The 18,758-nt window shown below is 44.7% G+C and overlaps 2 protein-coding genes across 4 annotated transcripts in view; one reads left to right on the forward strand and one right to left on the reverse strand.

Moving 5' to 3' along the window:
* Positions 1 to 7,201: 7,201 nt before the first annotated feature.
* On the forward strand, positions 7,202 to 10,552 carry LOC118214131 (2-oxoglutarate receptor 1-like). Of its 2 annotated transcripts, none has more exons than XM_035393742.1 (2): positions 7,202 to 7,524; positions 8,480 to 10,552. In XM_035393742.1, the coding sequence occupies exon 2, from the start codon at positions 8,499 to 8,501 to the stop codon at positions 9,444 to 9,446; it is 948 nt and encodes a 315-aa protein (XP_035249633.1). In that variant the 5' UTR covers positions 7,202 to 7,524; positions 8,480 to 8,498; the 3' UTR covers positions 9,447 to 10,552. The 2 variants fall into 2 exon arrangements, with proteins under 2 accessions (XP_035249633.1, XP_035249634.1); XM_035393743.1 differs by lacking the exon at positions 7,202 to 7,524 and adding an exon at positions 8,338 to 8,359.
* Positions 10,553 to 10,958: 406 nt separating this feature from the next.
* LOC118214133 (heparan-sulfate 6-O-sulfotransferase 3-B-like) overlaps positions 10,959 to 18,758 on the reverse strand; it is an 86,923-nt gene continuing 79,123 nt past the window's right edge. The window contains exons 2-3 of one of the 2 annotated variants that reach the window (XM_035393748.1): positions 14,931 to 15,639; positions 10,959 to 11,239 (exon numbers count right to left, since the gene is read on the reverse strand). In XM_035393748.1, the coding sequence (XP_035249639.1) occupies positions 11,036 to 11,239; positions 14,931 to 15,639 (913 nt within the window). In that variant the 3' untranslated portion in view covers positions 10,959 to 11,035. Of the gene's footprint in view, positions 11,240 to 12,670; positions 15,640 to 18,758 lie in introns of those variants that run through there. The other variant, XM_035393749.1, reaches the window with a different exon arrangement.

Raw genomic sequence — 18,758 nt, forward strand, 5'->3', positions numbered from 1 at the left:
TCCTGTTCCTGTCCAGTCCTGTTCCTGTCGAGTCCTGTTTCCAGCCCCGAGTCCCTCTCCAGCCCCGAGTCCCTCTCCAGCCCCGAGTCCCTCTCCAGCCCCGAGATCCCTTCCTGTCCACTCCAGCCCCGAGTCTTGTCTTGTTCCGTTCCTGTCCAGTCCAGCCCCGAGTCTTGTCTTGTTCCGTTCCTGTCCAGTCCAGCCCCGAGTCTTGTCTTGTTCCGTTCCTGTCCTGTTCCTGCCCCAGTTCTGTGTCCAGTCCCTGTTCCTGTCTGAGTCCTGTTCCCTCGTCAGAGTCCGGTCCAGAGTCTTGTTCCTGTGTTCTGTCCCTGTTCTTGTCTTGTCCAGTCCTGAATCCGGTCTCCAGCCCCACCCTCTGTTGACTCCCTCCCCGGGTCGGCCTCCTGGGACGTCAGGAGCCGTCCCTTGGGGGGGGGGTACTGTCATGGTCCTGTGTTCCTGTCTGTGTTTCCCTTGTTGGGCCGCCAGATGGCGGCACTTCTGTTTTGTGTCCTGCTCCCCTCCTGTTAATTGTATGATTGTTTCAATTGTCTCGTTATCCCATCATGGTTCCCACCTGTGTCTTGTTATCCCCTCCTTCTGGTTTGATTGTTTTTTGAGTTCACCTGTGTCTTGTTACCCCTTGTCTATTTAAGTTCTCTGTTCCCTTGACTCGGGTGCTGGTTCCTTGCGTGTGTTCTGCCTTGTGTTTGTTTCCTATCTCTGTTTGCAAACCATATTTACCTGCCTGCGTTTTGTTCTCACTTGTGTTTGTCCCCGAGTTGCGTTTGTTCTGACTTGTGTTTGTCCCCGAGTTGTGTTTGTTCCCGACTAGCGTTTGTTGAGACCCATTGTACCTGCCTGCGTTTGTTACCCGTTTGTGTTTTGTTCCTGACCCGTATGTATTTTCTGGTGTTTCTTTTATGTGTTTGCCTGTGTGTTCCACCTGCCTGTACCCTGCCTGCCTGCCTGTGTTCTGTTCTGTGTTTTGTTCTTAATGTTTTGAGTTTGTTGTTTTGCCCTTTGTGGCCTTGCCTGTTCCCTGTTTGTGTTTGCCGTTTGTGTGAGTAAAATCCTTGTTAATTTTCCCTTTTTGAGTTTCGTGTTTTTTTCCCCCCACTCTGCGCCTGGGTCCCAGCACCCGTATTGTCACAATTCTAGCCTATCATGAATTCAACTTTACTCCGCTGGTAACTAACTATCCAACCCTGAGATGGCTACTAGACCAGCCTATACTAGTAAGGCCACATGCCAGAATGGGCTACATACAGTCATAAAAAGCCTTACGAAAAAAGCATGTCCACAAACCACATGTGAAGACCTAACTTGTGAGGAGTACACGTGAATATAATCCCTGTAGTTCACATTTGAAAAAGTGACGATACAAGTTTAACATGGCTTCATGTGAACTATTCACGTGAAAAGAACCAATGACATTTGAAAATGTCCAGTTCACATGTGAAATTTTATTTTAAATACTCATATAACAAAAAAAAAAAAGAATTGAAATTTGGTTTGGGGGGGCAGAGGAGGCCTAGCATCTCTTGCCTCCGTTTTGCAGCCAGCACTTTGTAAAGATTGACAAAGAGACGGGGAGGCAATTTTGGACATTATCATTGCAATTCCATTATTACCATTATTATATGAATTCTTGTCGGCAGACTCCATCAGTACACTAACCGATGGACAGACCCCTTCACTGGCGATTGGTTCTTTCCTCCATCGCACTAGAGTGAATCAAAATAGCGCTCCCCGTCTGGCCTTGAGGTGCCTTCACAGGAACACCGACCGTGAATCCGGTCTTTTCACTAAATAGGACGGATGTTTGATCTCACCGTATGGGCTGTCCAGTAGCTTCAAAGGGACCGATCGCGTACGTCAAACGCAGCAGCAGAAAGGTCAGCACACCACCGTCTTCTGCTCTGAAGGAAATGTCAGCCTCAAACAGACTCACAGATTCGAGAGGAGAATGAAAACATGAACTGGAACCTCTGACTTTTCACCTCTCTTGTATCTCTCTACCTGATTTTTTCAGATCTGTTTTATGGAGGGGCCTGTTTTTAATTCTAAATTCTGTTTAGTTGTTTTTTTTGCATATTAATAGCATTTTCTGTATAAGGTGTTCTGAAGCAAAAAATAATAATTATGTGTGTGTGTGTGAGAGAGAGAGAGAGAGAGAGAGAGAGAGAGAGAGAATGTTTGTGAGTGTGTGTGAAGGAGCAGTCACCTCATCACACAGCTACCCTCCTCTCTTTGAGAGATGGGGACTCCTGGCCCTCCTGCAGTGCATCATGGGAAAGCCAATGCGGTTGATGATGCGATCATCCCTCTGCTTCTAAGAGACCATCCATCCAGTTTATCTTTTTCATTCCTTAGCCCCAAAGAAATTCTTTCTTGAGAGCAAAACTTGATTCCAGTTGACGTCTGTGACCTATAGCAGGTGGCAGCTGCATCCCAGTGAAGTTACCCACAAAAGCCTACATATCCTCCCTGACACTCCAGACTTCCTACTGTTTTATGAGCAATTACTAGTTTAAAAAATACTGTTATTTGTAATCTTGATTATCATCAATTATTAATATCATTAACCAGAGAAGTCTTTGCTTTACTTCTTGTCTTTTGGGCCAGAAGCACTGTTACCATGGTAACATATAACTTATTACTGTGCCTGTGCTCAACCACTACTATTCATACGAATATGTGTGTTATGTATCATAACATGCTCAAATAAACACTACAGTAGATTGTGATTTCATGTATTTATTTTTGTAAAAAATCTGTAACTGGTTACTTTCTGGTGATACAGTATGCGTTTCACTGAAGTGCTACACGGTATGCCTTCCAAAACCCATTCAAGCTTTGACATTTCTTGAGTTAAAAGAGGTTTTTCTATGCTGAAATGCATAATTTAAAACTTGTAATGCCAAACAGACCTTTTTCATTTGTGGTTGTATATTATAATAAGCCTTTGATATATTCACAATGAAGCTGCAATAATCATCTTGCAAGTGATTACAGCAGTTAAAATTCCTGCTTCATTACCAGAGCAATTATTATAATTAGTCTAAACCTTTAATAGATGTCTCAAGGGCATTGTACTGACTCCTTTCCCTCCTAGAGTCAGCTCTGTTTTTCTAGTTGTCTCAAGCCATAAATTTGAACACCCTCTACCTCTTTATTGTTTCTTGTCACAGATTGGCATGGATTAGAGTGATTCTACTGAAATCCAACAGGGACCACCGAGCACTTCTCTCTTCCAACAATAATAGAATAGAATAGATTTCGATGAGTCACACTGGCACCAGAGAAGTGAGTGAGTATCTCTCTCTCTCTCTCTTGCTCGGTCTCTCTCTCTTGCTCGGTCTTTCTCTCACTCTCTCTCTCTCGCTCGGTCTCTCTCTCTCTCACTCTCTCTCTCTTGCTCAGTCTCTCTCTCACTCTCTCTCTCTCTCTCTCACTCTTGCTGTAGCGACACCAGGGAGGGAGGGTGTCATTTGGCAGGATAACCCCCCCCACCCCCATCTCTCACCAGAATCTCCTCTGCCCGTGTCAGCTGCATTGCTCTGGTGCAGTAGCAGTGGAAGCTCAACTGGCAAATTTAATTAGCTGACTGCATACATTTCAGACTATGCACATGCTATAGTACCACCCTGCCTGAATTGAAAGCAGATGCTGCTGTACATTGTTAGTCATGATGTAGTATTCAGCAAGAGTGAAAAATTAAATGAAAAATTGCCCATTTAACATGGTGTATATGTAATATCAGCTTAACATTATGTTGCTGAAGATTACATTTTTGTGATTGCTTTCTCAACTGCATTCCTAATGGATGGACCAATGGGATAACCCTTTGATACTGTATATTCTTGATACATTCATGTCTCTTTCCTGCCATCTTGTGGTAGTTTCCACCACTTCATTTTTAAGTCCTTTTTCAGAACAGATCTGATTTCATTTCGATTTAAGATAAGATATACTTTATTGAACCCCGTGGGGTAATTTGTCCTCTGCATTTGACCCATCCTAGTTACTTACGAGCAGTGGGCAGCCACAGTGCAGCGCCCGGGGACCAACTCCAGTTCTGAGGCCAGTGCCTTGGTCAAGGGCAACTGCAGGAGTGCACCTAACATAAATGTCTTTGAGTGTGGGATGAAATTGGAGTACATGGAACAAACCCACGCGAACACGGGGAGAACATGCAAACTCCGCACAGAAAGGCCCCAAGCCGAGATTCGAACCCACGACCTTCTTGCTGTGAGGAGACAGTGCTAACCACTGTGCCACCATGTCCGCCCACGAAAGAATATTGTAAAATAAATTAGGGGTGAGCACACTCATTTATTTCTGCCCTAATCTGATTTTAGAACAACATCGCTCAGTCATCAGTGAGTCTAATTAAGAGCAATTAACATCCCATTACACTTAAAGAACTGCAAGCTGGAAACTGCTCCAGCTGGAAACCAACATACGACCTCACACTCAAGGTCATCCCTGCCGGTCCACTTCACCTGGCCCTTCTCTTCCTGAATGAAAAGCAGCTTGGGCTGATCCTGGTAAGGTACTGCTAGGCTAGGCACTGATGAGCCCCACTTTTCTGACATAAAAGCTTGCGTGTCGCCCAGAGATCAAAATAGATTCATCATAAATAGAATTATAGCATTTTGTTGTGCACCACTGCCCCCTGCTGGTCAATTGGTGTATGCACATCTGCCTGTTAAGTTGCACATTTTGGGCCTGATTTACTAAGACCTTGCACATGTGCAAAGCTTTTTAACACATGCAAAACCAATGACATGGCCAATGACTGGTCATGGTATTTGTTTTGCACCAATCACTGGTTGTGTTATTATTTTTGTGAGTGCTAAAAGGTTTTGCACATGCGAAAGGTCTTAGTAAATCAGGCCCTAAGTATTTTCCTCTGACTCATGTCTGCAAGCCTGACTTACAAACTTCAGTGTGTAGTGAATGACATTGCATGCTTCAGGATTTATGATTGGACAATCCAAATTTGGGGGGAAAAACATAAAATACAAAACAATTCTAAAAATAGAAAATTGTAATAAAACTATAGATTCAAAGTTGTAAAAAGATCAAATAGAACTGAGTTTGAATGTCAGTGAGTTACACAAGAATTATATACAATATTCTGTTATTCATTATGACGTTTGAGATATTCCCAAAGAATGTAAATATGTTTACCTTTGGGGTCTCACCATAGTCTTGATGATGGCTGACAAATTGGCCAGTAGACAGTTGGGGCAATATTATGGTACCCAACATGACTGCTGGGCAATTGCAGAGTGCCACTGCTGCTATTTGACAAAGGGCCAATTTGATTCTGCCATTAGGAAATGAATAGAGTCATGAGTCTGCTTACTGCTTACTGATATGATGTTTGTTTAACATTTTTAAATATCACATATCCCAATATAAACAAGTTTATCTTATAAGGGAAAATATCTATTTTTCCCAGTACCCCCTGGGACTCATTTAATTGAAGCATTTGGCAGATGCACTTACCCAGAGTTCCTTACACAGCTTGCATTCTTTACATACAAGCCGTTTATACAGCTGAATGTTTACTGAAGCAATGCAGGTTAAGTACCTTGCTCAAGGGTACAACGGCAGGGACCCAGCTGGGAATCTAATTTAAAACCTCAGTTTTAAGCGCAGTTCTCTCTCTAACCATTATACTACATGCCACCATGTGCTATGCAATACTGCTGATGGATAACGAGTGTAAACTTATTACGCTAATTGCTGTTATAGCTGATTATTATGAGACAGTCACTTTAATGAAGACATCTCCAAGACTGGTAAATACCACAGTTCTCACTCTTCTGTGAATGTATTATCATCGTTAAGCACTCATTTTAGAGCAGGGACAGGCAGTTCCACTTCTCTATGGCTGGTGTGTATGCAGGTTTTTCCCCTCCAATTACCCTGGCTGAATGAGCTAATTGGCTGTATACAGCAACACTGGTTCGCTCGTAGATTAAATCACAGTGAAATGTTTCATGAAGGGAAACGAGAACAGTCTTCGGCTGTAGTTCTTGCATCGATCAAAAAACGTAGCTACAGTAAAACGTGAGATGGAGTAAATGTTAGGGCTAATTAAGTAATTAAGGTCAAAAGTTCACATGAAAACCAGAAACAGATATGGCCCTTGTTACCCACCACCGTTTTAGAGGCGTGTAACAACACCACGTCTGGCCACGATGATACAGACAAAGGCCACTTTAGCAATGGCACCCTGTGCTACAGCACAGTAGACATACAGAGAGGAACACAGCGTGTTCTCCCGTGAATAACTGTCTATCAAACATTGTGCTGAAACGCTGTATCACTTTGTATCAAAAACGCAATTCGGCTGCCTGCCGAAATGATCTCTTTGCAGACACGGTTAAATGGTTTGATGTTTAATTAAGCCCAATTACTGTGTCTGTGGGTCATAAAAAGTGCATAAATGAACGTTTTTACTCGGTTAATACTTTATGAGACACAAGACTAAGGTCCATGAATTCCACCAGGCCAGTGCACACGCTCTTGTTTTTATACTTTTAGTTTTCCTTCCGGTCTGCGCTTTTATTTTTGGACAAGGTCCGTAAACAAGGAAGTGAAATGGGGTAAAAAGCAGGCGAAACCGGTTATTTGAACAGTAACTCAAAGGCTCTTCATATCTGGGAAATAAAGCGTTTTCACCATGAGTCATCAAATGCAGGAGCCGCGCCACCCCAGTCCTGGCTGCGGCAGGCAGCCTCAGTGATCCTCTCACCGCTCAACGGGGCATACTGTAGTGTGCAGGAGCCACGGACAACAGACAAAAAGCAAACTAAAACACAGCATGTTGAAAAGAAATATAGAGCAATAAAAATCTAAGAAATAAAAATAAGGGTTTTGAGGAGTGGCCTACCTTTAATTCAGACTGTGACATGCGTCAGACAAGGGTATGGCTCAGTGAGTTTAATATGAATCTGATGGAGAACTACAGGGAAAAACAAACAAGAACAACTGCATTTAGACACCTGTTTGTTTGGGGAAAGAATTATGTGAGAATTGAGATTTCATTTTCCTTTTCATTTGTTGATGTCAATGGGAAAAAAAACCTAGCCCATTAAAGCCCCGTGTCCTTACACTGCAAAAGTAGGGAACTATGGGATATCAACTTTTTGTAAACAGAAAAGACCTGTTGCCAGAGACAGGAGGTATAAGAACAGTCTGTTTCGTCCATCTGGACTCATCATTTTGCGTACAGTCTTGGGCGCAGCCAGCATCCTGTCTGGTCTTCAGCACCCTGAAATGGTCTCTGCTTACACAGTGAGTCCTGGGAGGCCGTCCCACACATTCATCAGCTTACCGAAATTTAACTGCCATCCCATTTCCTCCTGCGCCCTCTCGCTCTGCTCAGAGAGATGAACTCGGCTGGGTGTGGGGAGGCTGTGGAACACCGTTAAAGCCAGGCGGTCTCCTGGAAACACCAAGACATTCCAGAGTCACCAAAACAGGAAGAGCTCGGGGACTCGAGTGAGTACTACGACCCCACACCTTCAGTAACAGCATTTCTGCTTCTATCGGCCTCTTATCTTACCCGGGTGTATCAGAATGCATACGTGCTGTACTGGGATATACCCTGAATCCGTTTGGACAGAGACTACAGTGGATCCACACTGTAGTATCATTTTTACCTGTTATTTAGCTAATTGTTAATAGCGATAGCCAGCAACTAGTAACAATAATTTATACTGGATTTTAATAAATGTGTATATTATAGTGTTTAGTGTTTACTGCTTATTTACAGTTAGGTTTATTGTCTTTAGCTGTATGTTACAGTGGTGATGCTGCCTGCCCTTGCGTACTGTATTTAGCATTGTTCTGTCCTTGTATCTTCCAGTGTTGTGTAGTTCAGTTCGGACTTCATTCATCTTCCCAGGGACACTTAAGAAATGCAGTCACACAGCTAGCAGCACATAACAGTGCTAAACAAACATCACTCTTAGCTTTCTTTAAACATCTCATCAACGTGGAGTTCCCGCATATTTGTGTCTACATTTTGGTCTGGGAGTATAGTGTGAATGACATAAAATGACAGAAAGCTAAAAGTAGGTGGACTGTGAAAAAAGGTGTAAAAAGTCCTTTCTCTAAAGACTCATTTATGGCTAAAACGACCAGAGGGAATTAATAATTAATTAATTCAGTTCATACTGAAACAAGGGACCTCTCTCAGTTTCTAAAAACTTCCTTGTAAATTTAACCACAAACCTCTCTCACCAAATAATATTTTACCAGATCGTGTCTGAAGCTGGAATGCATCACAGAGTTATCAAGACAGAGACACAAAATCTGCTTTCAGCCATATAGGGTAAAAAATTTAGCAAAAAGAGATAATTAATCGAAACTATTGATACTCAATGATACAAAAATAAAAAAAACCCACAAAGTGAACTATCCCTTTCAGCTGTGGGTGTTAATGTCTTTTCAGACTCTATGGCTGAACCGTGATGGCGAGTAAGGACTTACCCAAAGACAGCTGCATGCAACTGGACGAGACCCTCCAGAGGACCTTCCTTCCGGTCATGTATGGCATCATCTTCATCGTGGGCTTCCTGGGGAACATCACCTGCATCTTCGTCTACGTGACTAAGATGCGTCCGTGGAAGAGCAGCAGCATGGTGATGCTGAACCTGGCGGTGACTGACCTCATGTACGTGCTGAGCCTGCCCTTCCTGGTCCTGCACTACAGCAGGCCCGACGTCCTGCCCCTCGACAACTTCCTGTGCTACGTGGTGCGCGTCGCCTTCCACTTCCACCTGTACGCCAGCATCCTCTTCCTCACCTGCATCAGCGCGTTCCGCTACGTGGCGGTGGTGCACCCTCTGAGGTCCGCCCGGCTGCAGCAGAGGAAGTGGGGCGTGGCCTCCTGCCTGGCGGTTTGGGGGCTCTCCGCTCTGGAGATGCACCCCATGCTCGACACCATCACCTTGGACCTGAACGGCACCAGGATATGCCCGGACTTTGCCAGCAGCAGGTCAGAGAAGCTGGTCCTGTACAACTGGCTGCTGACGGTGCTGGGCTACCTGCTCCCCCTGGTGGCGGTGGTGCTGTGTTACGTGCGCGTGGCTCGGGCCCTGAGCGCGGGGCCGTACCCCCGGACGCCGTCGCGGGCACGGGCCCGCAGGATGAGCGTGGCAGTGCTGGCGGTTTTCGCGGTGAACTTCACCCCGTACCACGCCCTGCGCATGCTGAGGGTGTACACGCGGGACAGCCAGAACTGCACGCTGAGGGAGGGCGCCAACGCCGCCTACATCCTGTTCCGCCCCCTGGCCGCGTTCAACGCCTGCCTCAACCTGCCGCTGTACACGCTGGCCGGGGGGAGGCTCCACCAGGCCCTCTGCGGCCTCCTGCCCAGAGAGCTCTCCAACAGGCTGAGGCTCGCGTCACCAAGGTAGCTATTGCCACGGCAGCCGTCACCACAGCGACTGTGGACTATGGCACCTAGAGGGTCTTGCTGAGGGACAGCTGGAGGACTCTGATGCATCTTTGTCATGGGCGCAATCCCTCAAAGATATGCTATCTCCACAGTTACACATATCTCCACATATCTCTCAGTTACGGACACAATCCGCAAAAGATTGGCTACCTGCATAGATGCTTCTCTGTCACAGACACTTTCCCTCTTCACAGATACAACTTTCATACACAGACAGAGCTTGTACTATTTACTCATTCACACACAAAGCTGATACTTTTATCCAAAGCAAATCGCAGGCTGCTGCCTATTATACGCACACACACAAGTATATATACATATGCGTGCACATGCGTGCACAGACACACACACAAACAAATTACTGGTGGAAATCAGTGGGAACACTGCTCATGCAGTCCTCTGGGTGGCAGTCTGGCTGTGGAAAAAGCCTATTTGTTAAATTATGCCATTAGGACCCTGTGGGTTTGAATACATCTGTCATTGAATAAACATTTATTCCAGCCTCCACAGTGCACCACAGTACACCTCCAGCATAATGAAATCTAGCCCAGTGCTAATCACAAGTGAGATTATACAGGTCATGTGACTTTTGTCAACAGTAACTCTCCCAGGGGAACCTGTATAAATCAGGGAACTTGGGGATCTTAATGTAAAATATAATCAACAAATCAAGCAATGTTTTCATATATCGCATACTTAGTAAGTAACAAAATTGATAATTTTGTCCTTTTTGTTGAAATAATAAACTGGAAAAGGAAAGTAGTGAGGCAAACATGGGAATATTCTTTTCTTATTTTGGAGGCCTAATCCATTAGTAGGTAAACACAAAACGTCCTACTTCCCTTCATAAAAATTAAACAACTAATTAAATTTATAAAAATCAGTTTTAATAGATTAGCTAAGTACACTTAATGAAAAAATATTCACCACTACCATGCTAGCTATGTGCAAAAGAATGCAGCTTCAGTGATTCCCAGATCTAATTGAGTAGAGTTCTGAATTCCTTATGAGCGAAACACACATTCATAATTCCTATGTACTGGAGTGGCTCAGCAGCTGGGGAGCTGAAAGAGAGACCCAGTGCCACAGGTAGCTAACGCCTATCCAGTCAGCGCTAATGCGTTAAAACAGATATTTCAGCGCAATTTTACTCCTGGAAATAACAGCAGGCGCTCAGCCGGTCTGAGGACGGCTGCATCCTCCAGAGGCTGTTTACGCAGCGCGTCATATCCTCTCCTGCCCTACGACACAAATCGCAGAAAAGCAGCTGGAGGGATGGAGAGAGAAAGCACGTTTCAAAACCCGGTTCTAAGACTCGCGTTAAAGCTGTGGTGGAGAACCAGGAGAATCTTCTGCGGGCAGGAGACCACTGGCAGAGGAACTCCCATCTACTGCTCAGCAGATTTACATTTGGACAAGGTGTCTGAACGGGCGCCGGAAAGAACTAAATAAAAACATGCACAGCGTAACGTCTCATAAAGGTATTCTTTTTATTCATTTTTAAAGATGCAGAATTTCTTGGTATCATACTGTAGCAGTTACATATTCTCAGGGGACACTAGAAGAAAAACAAAGCAAAAACCTTGAAGCGTAAAAACGACAGAACAATCCCGTGTAGGACAAACACTCTGGTGGTTGGCAAATGATTTCACCCAGCCATTGATGTAATTCAGGCAGACACCGCTGGACCTGCAACTCCACAAGTCTCCACTGGGGCAACGTACCAGGAACCAGTCTCAAGAGAATCAGATTCTATAATTGGGGATTGTAATATGTTAGCAACATTAGCATAGTGTGAGCATAGAAACACAACGATGTGATAATGTACATACAGTGTGTAATTCGTTTGATTATTGAGGGTTTCCTTGCATTTGATGAGAGGACAGCCAGTCTCACTCTAAGCATTTATTTGTAACATTGCCAATGGTAATCACTGAACATGGGCAGATCTGGCATATTAAACCAGATGATGCCAATACTCACATTTTAACACGTTACAGCAAATGAAACAGGAACACACGGGTTTTCACACATTTAAAAAGTTAAACTGAAATCCAGCAGAGGACTTGTGAATAAAACTGTACTTCAGTGCTGAGCTCAGTCTCGGATCATAACGCTAGCCGCCTGTCCTTTTGACGTAGTTCATAATTGCCCTTCATTAAATAAAAGTAGGTGTGCGTGCATCAAAGGTGTTTAGCCAATCTCCAAAAAAAGGCATTAGTGAAATGAATAAGAGAAACCTTTCATAGCAGAGGAATAGGAGAGCACTGTGAGTGGGCAGAGTTCTCACTCGCTGTGACTCCCTTCATTTCAATCAATTGTGCTGGTCTTACATAACACCCAAAGGCAGCGGGGATTCTGTTCAGATTGCTCAGTCTTCACATAAAAATGATGCGGCATGCGATTCTTCCCTTTAATATGTAAAACCACTTAATTCTCACTGCTTTACATAATAAAATTAGCAGGAGGCTCAGGGGTTCTCAAAAAAATGATTTGCTGTAAACGTACCGCCTCAAGATCCCTCTCAAATCATCCTCTCAATTACCCTCTCAAACTCCCTCAGACGTTCAGAGCAAGCTCATGACCTTGAAGTGTGAGTCTTCAGAGGGTTTCTCACAAAAAACTGTGTGTCAGGGAAACAGCTACGAGACATGACACCATTCAAAACTGAACTGGTTATCTATAATGGGGAAACTAAATGTAGTTTTATTCGCTTTGTACACAGTAAAATGCACAGTGTTAAAAAAGCTCTGGACAGAGTAAATTTTATTCATACATCTGACCCCTCTGGACTCAAATAAACTTCAATTAACACTGAGCAGTTTACTGTATATTACCTCACAAAAACACACACAACACACACACAAACAAGGCTTGCAAAAGGCACCTTAAATAATCTCATTGCATACCGCTTGTTAGTGTCACATGTCCTGACCAAGAATTAACTCCAGTATTGTCCTTGCGTGATGAGGAAGTCGTCCATGCACAGAAAGAGGGGCCAGTGAAATCATGGGCGAGCCAAACAAGGCAGTCAATTACCTTTAAGGCTGCATGGTATAATACACATAGTCTGATGTTTCATCACTATAAATCTGAAAGAAATGTTGGCTTTTTAATATCCCCAATGTATATATTTTATTTTATTTTTGGAAAGGAGAGCAGACACCAAGCCATAATTCTGTATTTTTTTTTTTTACATTAAACACACATGGGGAAAGCAGAGAGAGAAGGCTACAGATAGAGAGGGAATCACAGTACAGGACGTCCCACAGTGGGGAATAGAGCCCCTGACCACACAGGGGATTTGTAATTGGATTTACAGTAGGGTGCCTAATGAACTGGACTGCACCACATGACCTCACCCATCAAACATATAATTCAAACAGAACCTCCCATCAAAGCACCAAACTATATAATAGTGCTGAGGCCATTGAAATAATCCAGTGCTTTAATGCTAGAATGATTTATCTAATATAGATCAACGCATCAAACATTTTATATTTTTACCCTGCAAAATTACATTGGCGTACGTCTTTCAAGCTTAAAAATAAATTTGAAAAATCTAAAAACATTTTTTAAAATTGGTTAAAAGATTGATAACACGGTGATATATTTGAACTGAAATAGACACATGCAGACAGAAACATAAATGCAATTTCACAAAAATGATTTAGTAGTGTTAATTTAAAAAATGGAAAATTTTTATGGAAAAAGTTATTATAACTCAGTGAAAAACATTAAAAACACAGGCTGCTGGGTGGCTCATCCTGTTAGGGCACTGCTCAAGGGCACGGATCGAGGTCTGCTATGGGATCTGGCCCATGCCAGTGCTGACAGGGCCTTTAGCCCTGCAGGGTGATACGCAATTGGATCCAGTGTCAACCAGTGATGGGAGGCTTCGCTTGACCAGGATGACAATGACTAATCATGCACCAGCGATCCCTATTGGTCAATGTTGTACCCACAGGTTTGTTAAGTTGCACATGAAGTGTTACCCTCTATGTATGAGCCTGACTTGCAAACTGCAGTGTGATACGAAGTGGTGGCTGACATCACATGCTGCACAAACTGACAATGGAGATTGTGATGAGCAATGCAGTATGAGTAAGTTTTGTCACACAAAAATTGGAGAGAAAAATGAGGAAAAAGCGTTAAAAAGAATAGCTAAATTTCATTAATTAGACCAGTGAAAAACTGAACAATGTTTCCCAACTCAAATGTTCCAAAAGGCATTCAGTTTGTGTACACTGAACTTTTGTTTTACAGTGAAGCTGCACAGTTCTGTGTTATTTTTGAGAGACTGGAGTCTTCAGGTGAATTTCATCCATTCTATCATTGTCTCAACAACATTACTGATGCCATTAGCAACTGGGAAACATCCTTCCTTCCAGATGTTAACACCTTTCATGTTATGAGTATTTTGAGGAAGCAGCACGGCTATGCTTTAGAGGGGAATTGTTTTTGTGTGTGTGTGTGTGGGCACGTGCATGTGTGCAGATGACGTGTCGGAGTGTGTGAGTTAGTATATACGTGTGCTTGAACCTGTGAGTGCATTTGTGCGCACTTGTGTGAGTGAGTGTGTATGTACAAGTATGGGCGTGTCACGTGCATGTGTCCATGTGTGTGAGTGAATGTCGATGGGCCTTATGTGATTTCAATGTTCTATTACTTAATATTCAGTGTTTAAGGAAAGTGCAGTAAATGCAACATTCATCCTTTCAAATGCAATCTGACACCTGCAAATCTGGATACTCATGAAGCAATAACGTAGGCAGCTCTTAAATTAGTCCTTTGATTGACTCAAGAACTCAATTGACACAATAGTTCAGAGGGCAATTTTGTACAATCATCAATTTTGTACCATTCGCTCAGTCAACCTTATTCTTTCACACATGAGGTCATCATTGTATGGCAAACTGCATTATTGTATTATTTTGTATTGTATTGAGCAAAACAGGATCCTTTCACCACATAAAGACACGCCCCAATATTGACTGATCCTAGAAAACCTTGATTAAAATCATTGTCATTAACTCTCTTTGGTCGTTTCGCCTTCACGACTAATTCACTGTCCATTTAGAGACACAGCAATCTGTACAATCATAACTAACTGACAAACCACAGGAGGAAGAAGTTGAACCAAAAATAAAAATAAATAATCAAATAAATAAATATATCCTTTTTGAGAGTTTAAGACACGGAAGGACACCCCAAGGCAGGGACGTTGTGAGAGTCACAGATTCTTTTAGAGATTAGATCACACAGCACGAGGGAGAGGGAGAAAGAGAGAGACAGAGAGAGACAGACAGAAACAGAGACAGGAAATGCAGAGAGATAGAGAGTGAGACAGAAAGAGAGAGATGAAGGAAGAAAGACAGATCAGGACAGAAGCGGAGGACAGAGAAAGGGACAGTTAAGGGGCGGGGCTTCACCAGCGCTCCACCTGGCTGGCGTAGTCCTCGGTGGGCGGCACTTCCTGTCCCCCGCCCTGCCGCCGGCGCTTGGACAGGAAGGAGTGCCTCTCCTTCAGCCAGCGGCGCTCCTCCCGCCTCTTGAGCCGCTGCTCCCTCTGCTGGCGGCGCTCGGCCTGGCGGGCGGCCTGGAAGCGCTGCAGGAACAGGTCCTTGGCGTACTCGTACAGCTGCACGTCCAGGCGGTTCAGCTGCTCGATGCGGCGGCGGGCGGCCTCGCCGATGCCCACGCCGGCCGCGCGCGTGCTGTTGATCTGCGTGAAGGCGGAGATGAAGCGCAGGCTGAACGTCCGCTCGAACAGGTACTGCGTCTTGCGCTGGAACTCGGTCAGGCCGTAGAAGGCCATGTTGCGCAGGTTGGCGCGGGCGCTGCCCAGCAGGATGCGGGCGCGCTCGCTCTCGTTCATGGACGACAGGTTGTAGCAGCCCACCAGGCTGAGGTCGGCCAGCATGCGGGCCTGCCGGTTGTTGGCCAGGTTGGACGGGCAGTCCATGAACTCGGGCAGGGTGACGCCGGCCCAGTCGTCGCCGCTGTAGCAGGCGGGCAGCTCGTCCTGCGTGGGCGAGCGCCCGTCGCACATGTGCAGGGCCGTCTTCCAGGTGGCGCCGCGCTGCACGTGCTTCCACTCGCTCAGGTACCGCGACACGGGGTCCCGCAGCATGGTGATGTAGTAGAAGTTCCTGCAGGGGGCGACAAACACACACTGCAATGCTGAGAGGCTTTTTAAAAAATAAATAAATAAATAAATAAAACGGCTGCTTCTCTCGAGTGCGGGAAACATAGCAGAGTGCGCTGTGTGTGACTTTCAGCTGAATTAACCTGAGACTGAAGGGCATGTTTGAGTGTTATAACCGACTCCACACAGTAAAAATGATCGGCGTTAATTCGACTCTCACACAGTCTAGTTTATTTCAGTCCAAGAGGGCTCAAATGCACTCTCTCGTACACGAGCACTGAACACTTAACTGTGTACATGATACACTTTTATGACTCCATGATGGAACACCGAGCTGATCTTCCGCAAAATTACCACCGGTTTACATTCCCAGCTGTCATTAAAATGCACGTACCGTTGAAGGTTCTATACCTTTCCCAGAGGAACAAGCTGAGCAGACGCAAGGCCGAATCCCATTACAGGGCTGGTTTATAAACACCTGCAGCGGCCAAACAAACACTTTCCCTGGGGTTCATTTTCACAAATAAGAGGCCTTGGAGCAACAAAAAAAATGTAGATTCTGTATCTGAGACAATAAAGCTAAGAGTTCCAGGATTATTATAATTTTTTAAACTGCACTTCATGTCTCAAACTGTCTATGGAAGCAAGAAAGCTTAGGATGAGACACGTTAAATGTCACTTGGAGGTATTGTTTTCCAACACGCAGCATTATGAATGCGTGGAATAATCCGCCAGGCTCTTTGCAGAAGCTGAGACCCTTGAATGTGTGGAAAACCAGATGCTGAATGCTTTCTCAGACTGAAGGGGAAATGACAGGCCCAGACGGGCTGAATACCCCAGTCAGAAAGCAGCTGGAGGCTGAAATTGGCCATCGTTGCAACTCAGCACTTCTTTTGTTTTTTTTGTTTCTTTGTAATGCAAAACTTTTTTAAAGCCATCCCATGTCTTTGTTCCTCTGAGCATAGCCAGCAGAGTCAAGTATATTTTTCTGTTCCCTGGTTTTCATCTTTACACTGTATTATATTCTTAAATTTTAACCCCCAAACAGTTTTGTCAGCAAGACTCCTGAATCGTCTACTGCCAGGTGACGGTTTCCACTGGGGGATTCTGGGTAATTGAAAAGGGTTCTATATCGCATATCCCTGTCTATCAATCCTCAGAATCTCTGGGACTGCTATAGAAAAAGCCTTTAATCCAATGCCTGGGGAGACCGAGACTGCACACAAACCGACCTGAACACCATTACACATCAAGACACCATCGTGGCACATACAGAACAGCTCAGAAACAGCTGTGACTGGACAGAAGGTGAACAAATTCTACTTTTTAATTCTTTTGGAGTGGGGGGGGGGGGGGGGGGGGGGTTATTAACTCATTGAGCACTCAAGCTTGGACCGGGTCACTTACTGAACACACATCCTTGGACCGGGTCACTTACTGAATACACATCCCTGGACCGGGTCACTTACTGAACACACATCCTTGGACCGGGTCACTTACTGAACACACATCCTTGGACCGGGTCACTTACTGAACACACATCCTTGGACCGGGTCACTTACTGAACACACATCCTTGGACCGGGTCCCTTACTGAACACACATCCTTGGACCGGGTCACTTACTGAACACACATCCTTGGACCGGGTCCCTTACTGAACACACATCCTTGGACCGGGTCCCTTACTGAACACACATCCTTGGACCGGGTCACTTACTGAACACACATCCTTGGACCGGGTCCCTTACTGAACACACATCCTTGGACCGGGTCCCTTACTGAACACACATCCTTGGACCGGGTCACTTACTGAACACACATCCTTGGACCGGGTCCCTTACTGAACACACATCCTTGGACCGGGTCCCTTACTGAACACACATCCTTGGAGCTCCTGTGAATATTTTATGTTGCAGCTGTCTTGCTCTGATGTGAACATGATGTGAAAACGTAAGGAGTGATGAGGATGTTCTGCAGTCCCCCAGGACGGTCTCACAGAACCCCTCATGCTCCCCCATGAGACTGCAATTAACTGTTTCCCCCGTCTCAAGGCCTGTCTTTGATTGATATTTTAAGAACAGTGATTTGCATTTCAATAGTATCAGACAAAAAGCGGCACTGTTCACAACAAAACCCCTGTATCCTAGCTACTAGCCTTCCTGTATCCTGTATCAGCAAGTAATGGTGCTGATAGGACAGTGTTCAGTGAACACAGCTGAAGAACATTATACGCTGCTCTTACTCCTTCTCTTAAACCTCCTTATCTCAGCGCACACCCCTCTGGTCACAGTCTAGCACAGGCCAGAGTAATGTAGCTGAAATACTCTGCTTCATTAGCAAAAGTGTTAGCTGTTAGCTTTATAGCAACATCTTCCTAACGACTCAGACTAATAGTCTCCCAGTATTTCACCCAATTGGGTACAGTCGGAGAGATCAGCCATCTCTGATCAGCATTGATACCGTGATAGTGACCATTGCAGAAGGTTTATGTGAACTGCAGGACACCATGGTTCTCATTTCCCTCAGAGGATGACTGGTACCAGACTCCATCGCGTAAGATGGACAGCGTATGAAAGCCGGCCTTCTGCAGGCCTCAGAGTAAAACCCTCTGAACCAGCCCACTCCCCCGATCCCCTTATCCTCCTCTATAGCTACTGCTGTGACCTCATTATTCTCCACAAAATCCAGGTAAAACCCTCACTGCTCAACAACCGCCTCGACTGTACTGCTCACCTGCGACCTCAGCTGGCTCAGGGTACTCTGAGAAAACACTATTCCAGGTGAAGAGATTTCTTTTAAAATTCCAGAGCAAACCATTTTCAGTTGCAAACTCATTATTCACTCCTGGTGGCTCCACAATTATGAAAGATTATGTAAACACAGAGGACAGAGGAGATAAATTAAAATACACATCATTCTTACTTTTAAATGTCCACATCAGAATTTCCCATCAGAGCAGGAGAAGAACAGATCTCATCAGAGAATCCCTGCATGCTGGAGATGTGTTCAGTTTCAAAGTCCTGCTGAACTTAATCGCTGAATAGCCGCAGACACCAGACATACATCAAAACCGCAGGTTTTAGAAGGCAGACACCCAATGAGGAATGAATTAAAAGCAGTGAT

This window comes from Anguilla anguilla, chromosome 15, assembly GCF_013347855.1.
Source record: "Anguilla anguilla isolate fAngAng1 chromosome 15, fAngAng1.pri, whole genome shotgun sequence".
NCBI lineage: Eukaryota > Metazoa > Chordata > Actinopteri > Anguilliformes > Anguillidae > Anguilla > Anguilla anguilla.

What these genes read in the sequence shown, in the direction of transcription:
- LOC118214131 (XM_035393742.1), top strand. Translation starts at nt 8,499, where the DNA reads ATGGCGAGTAAGGACTTACCCAAAGACAGCTGCATGCAACTGGACGAG.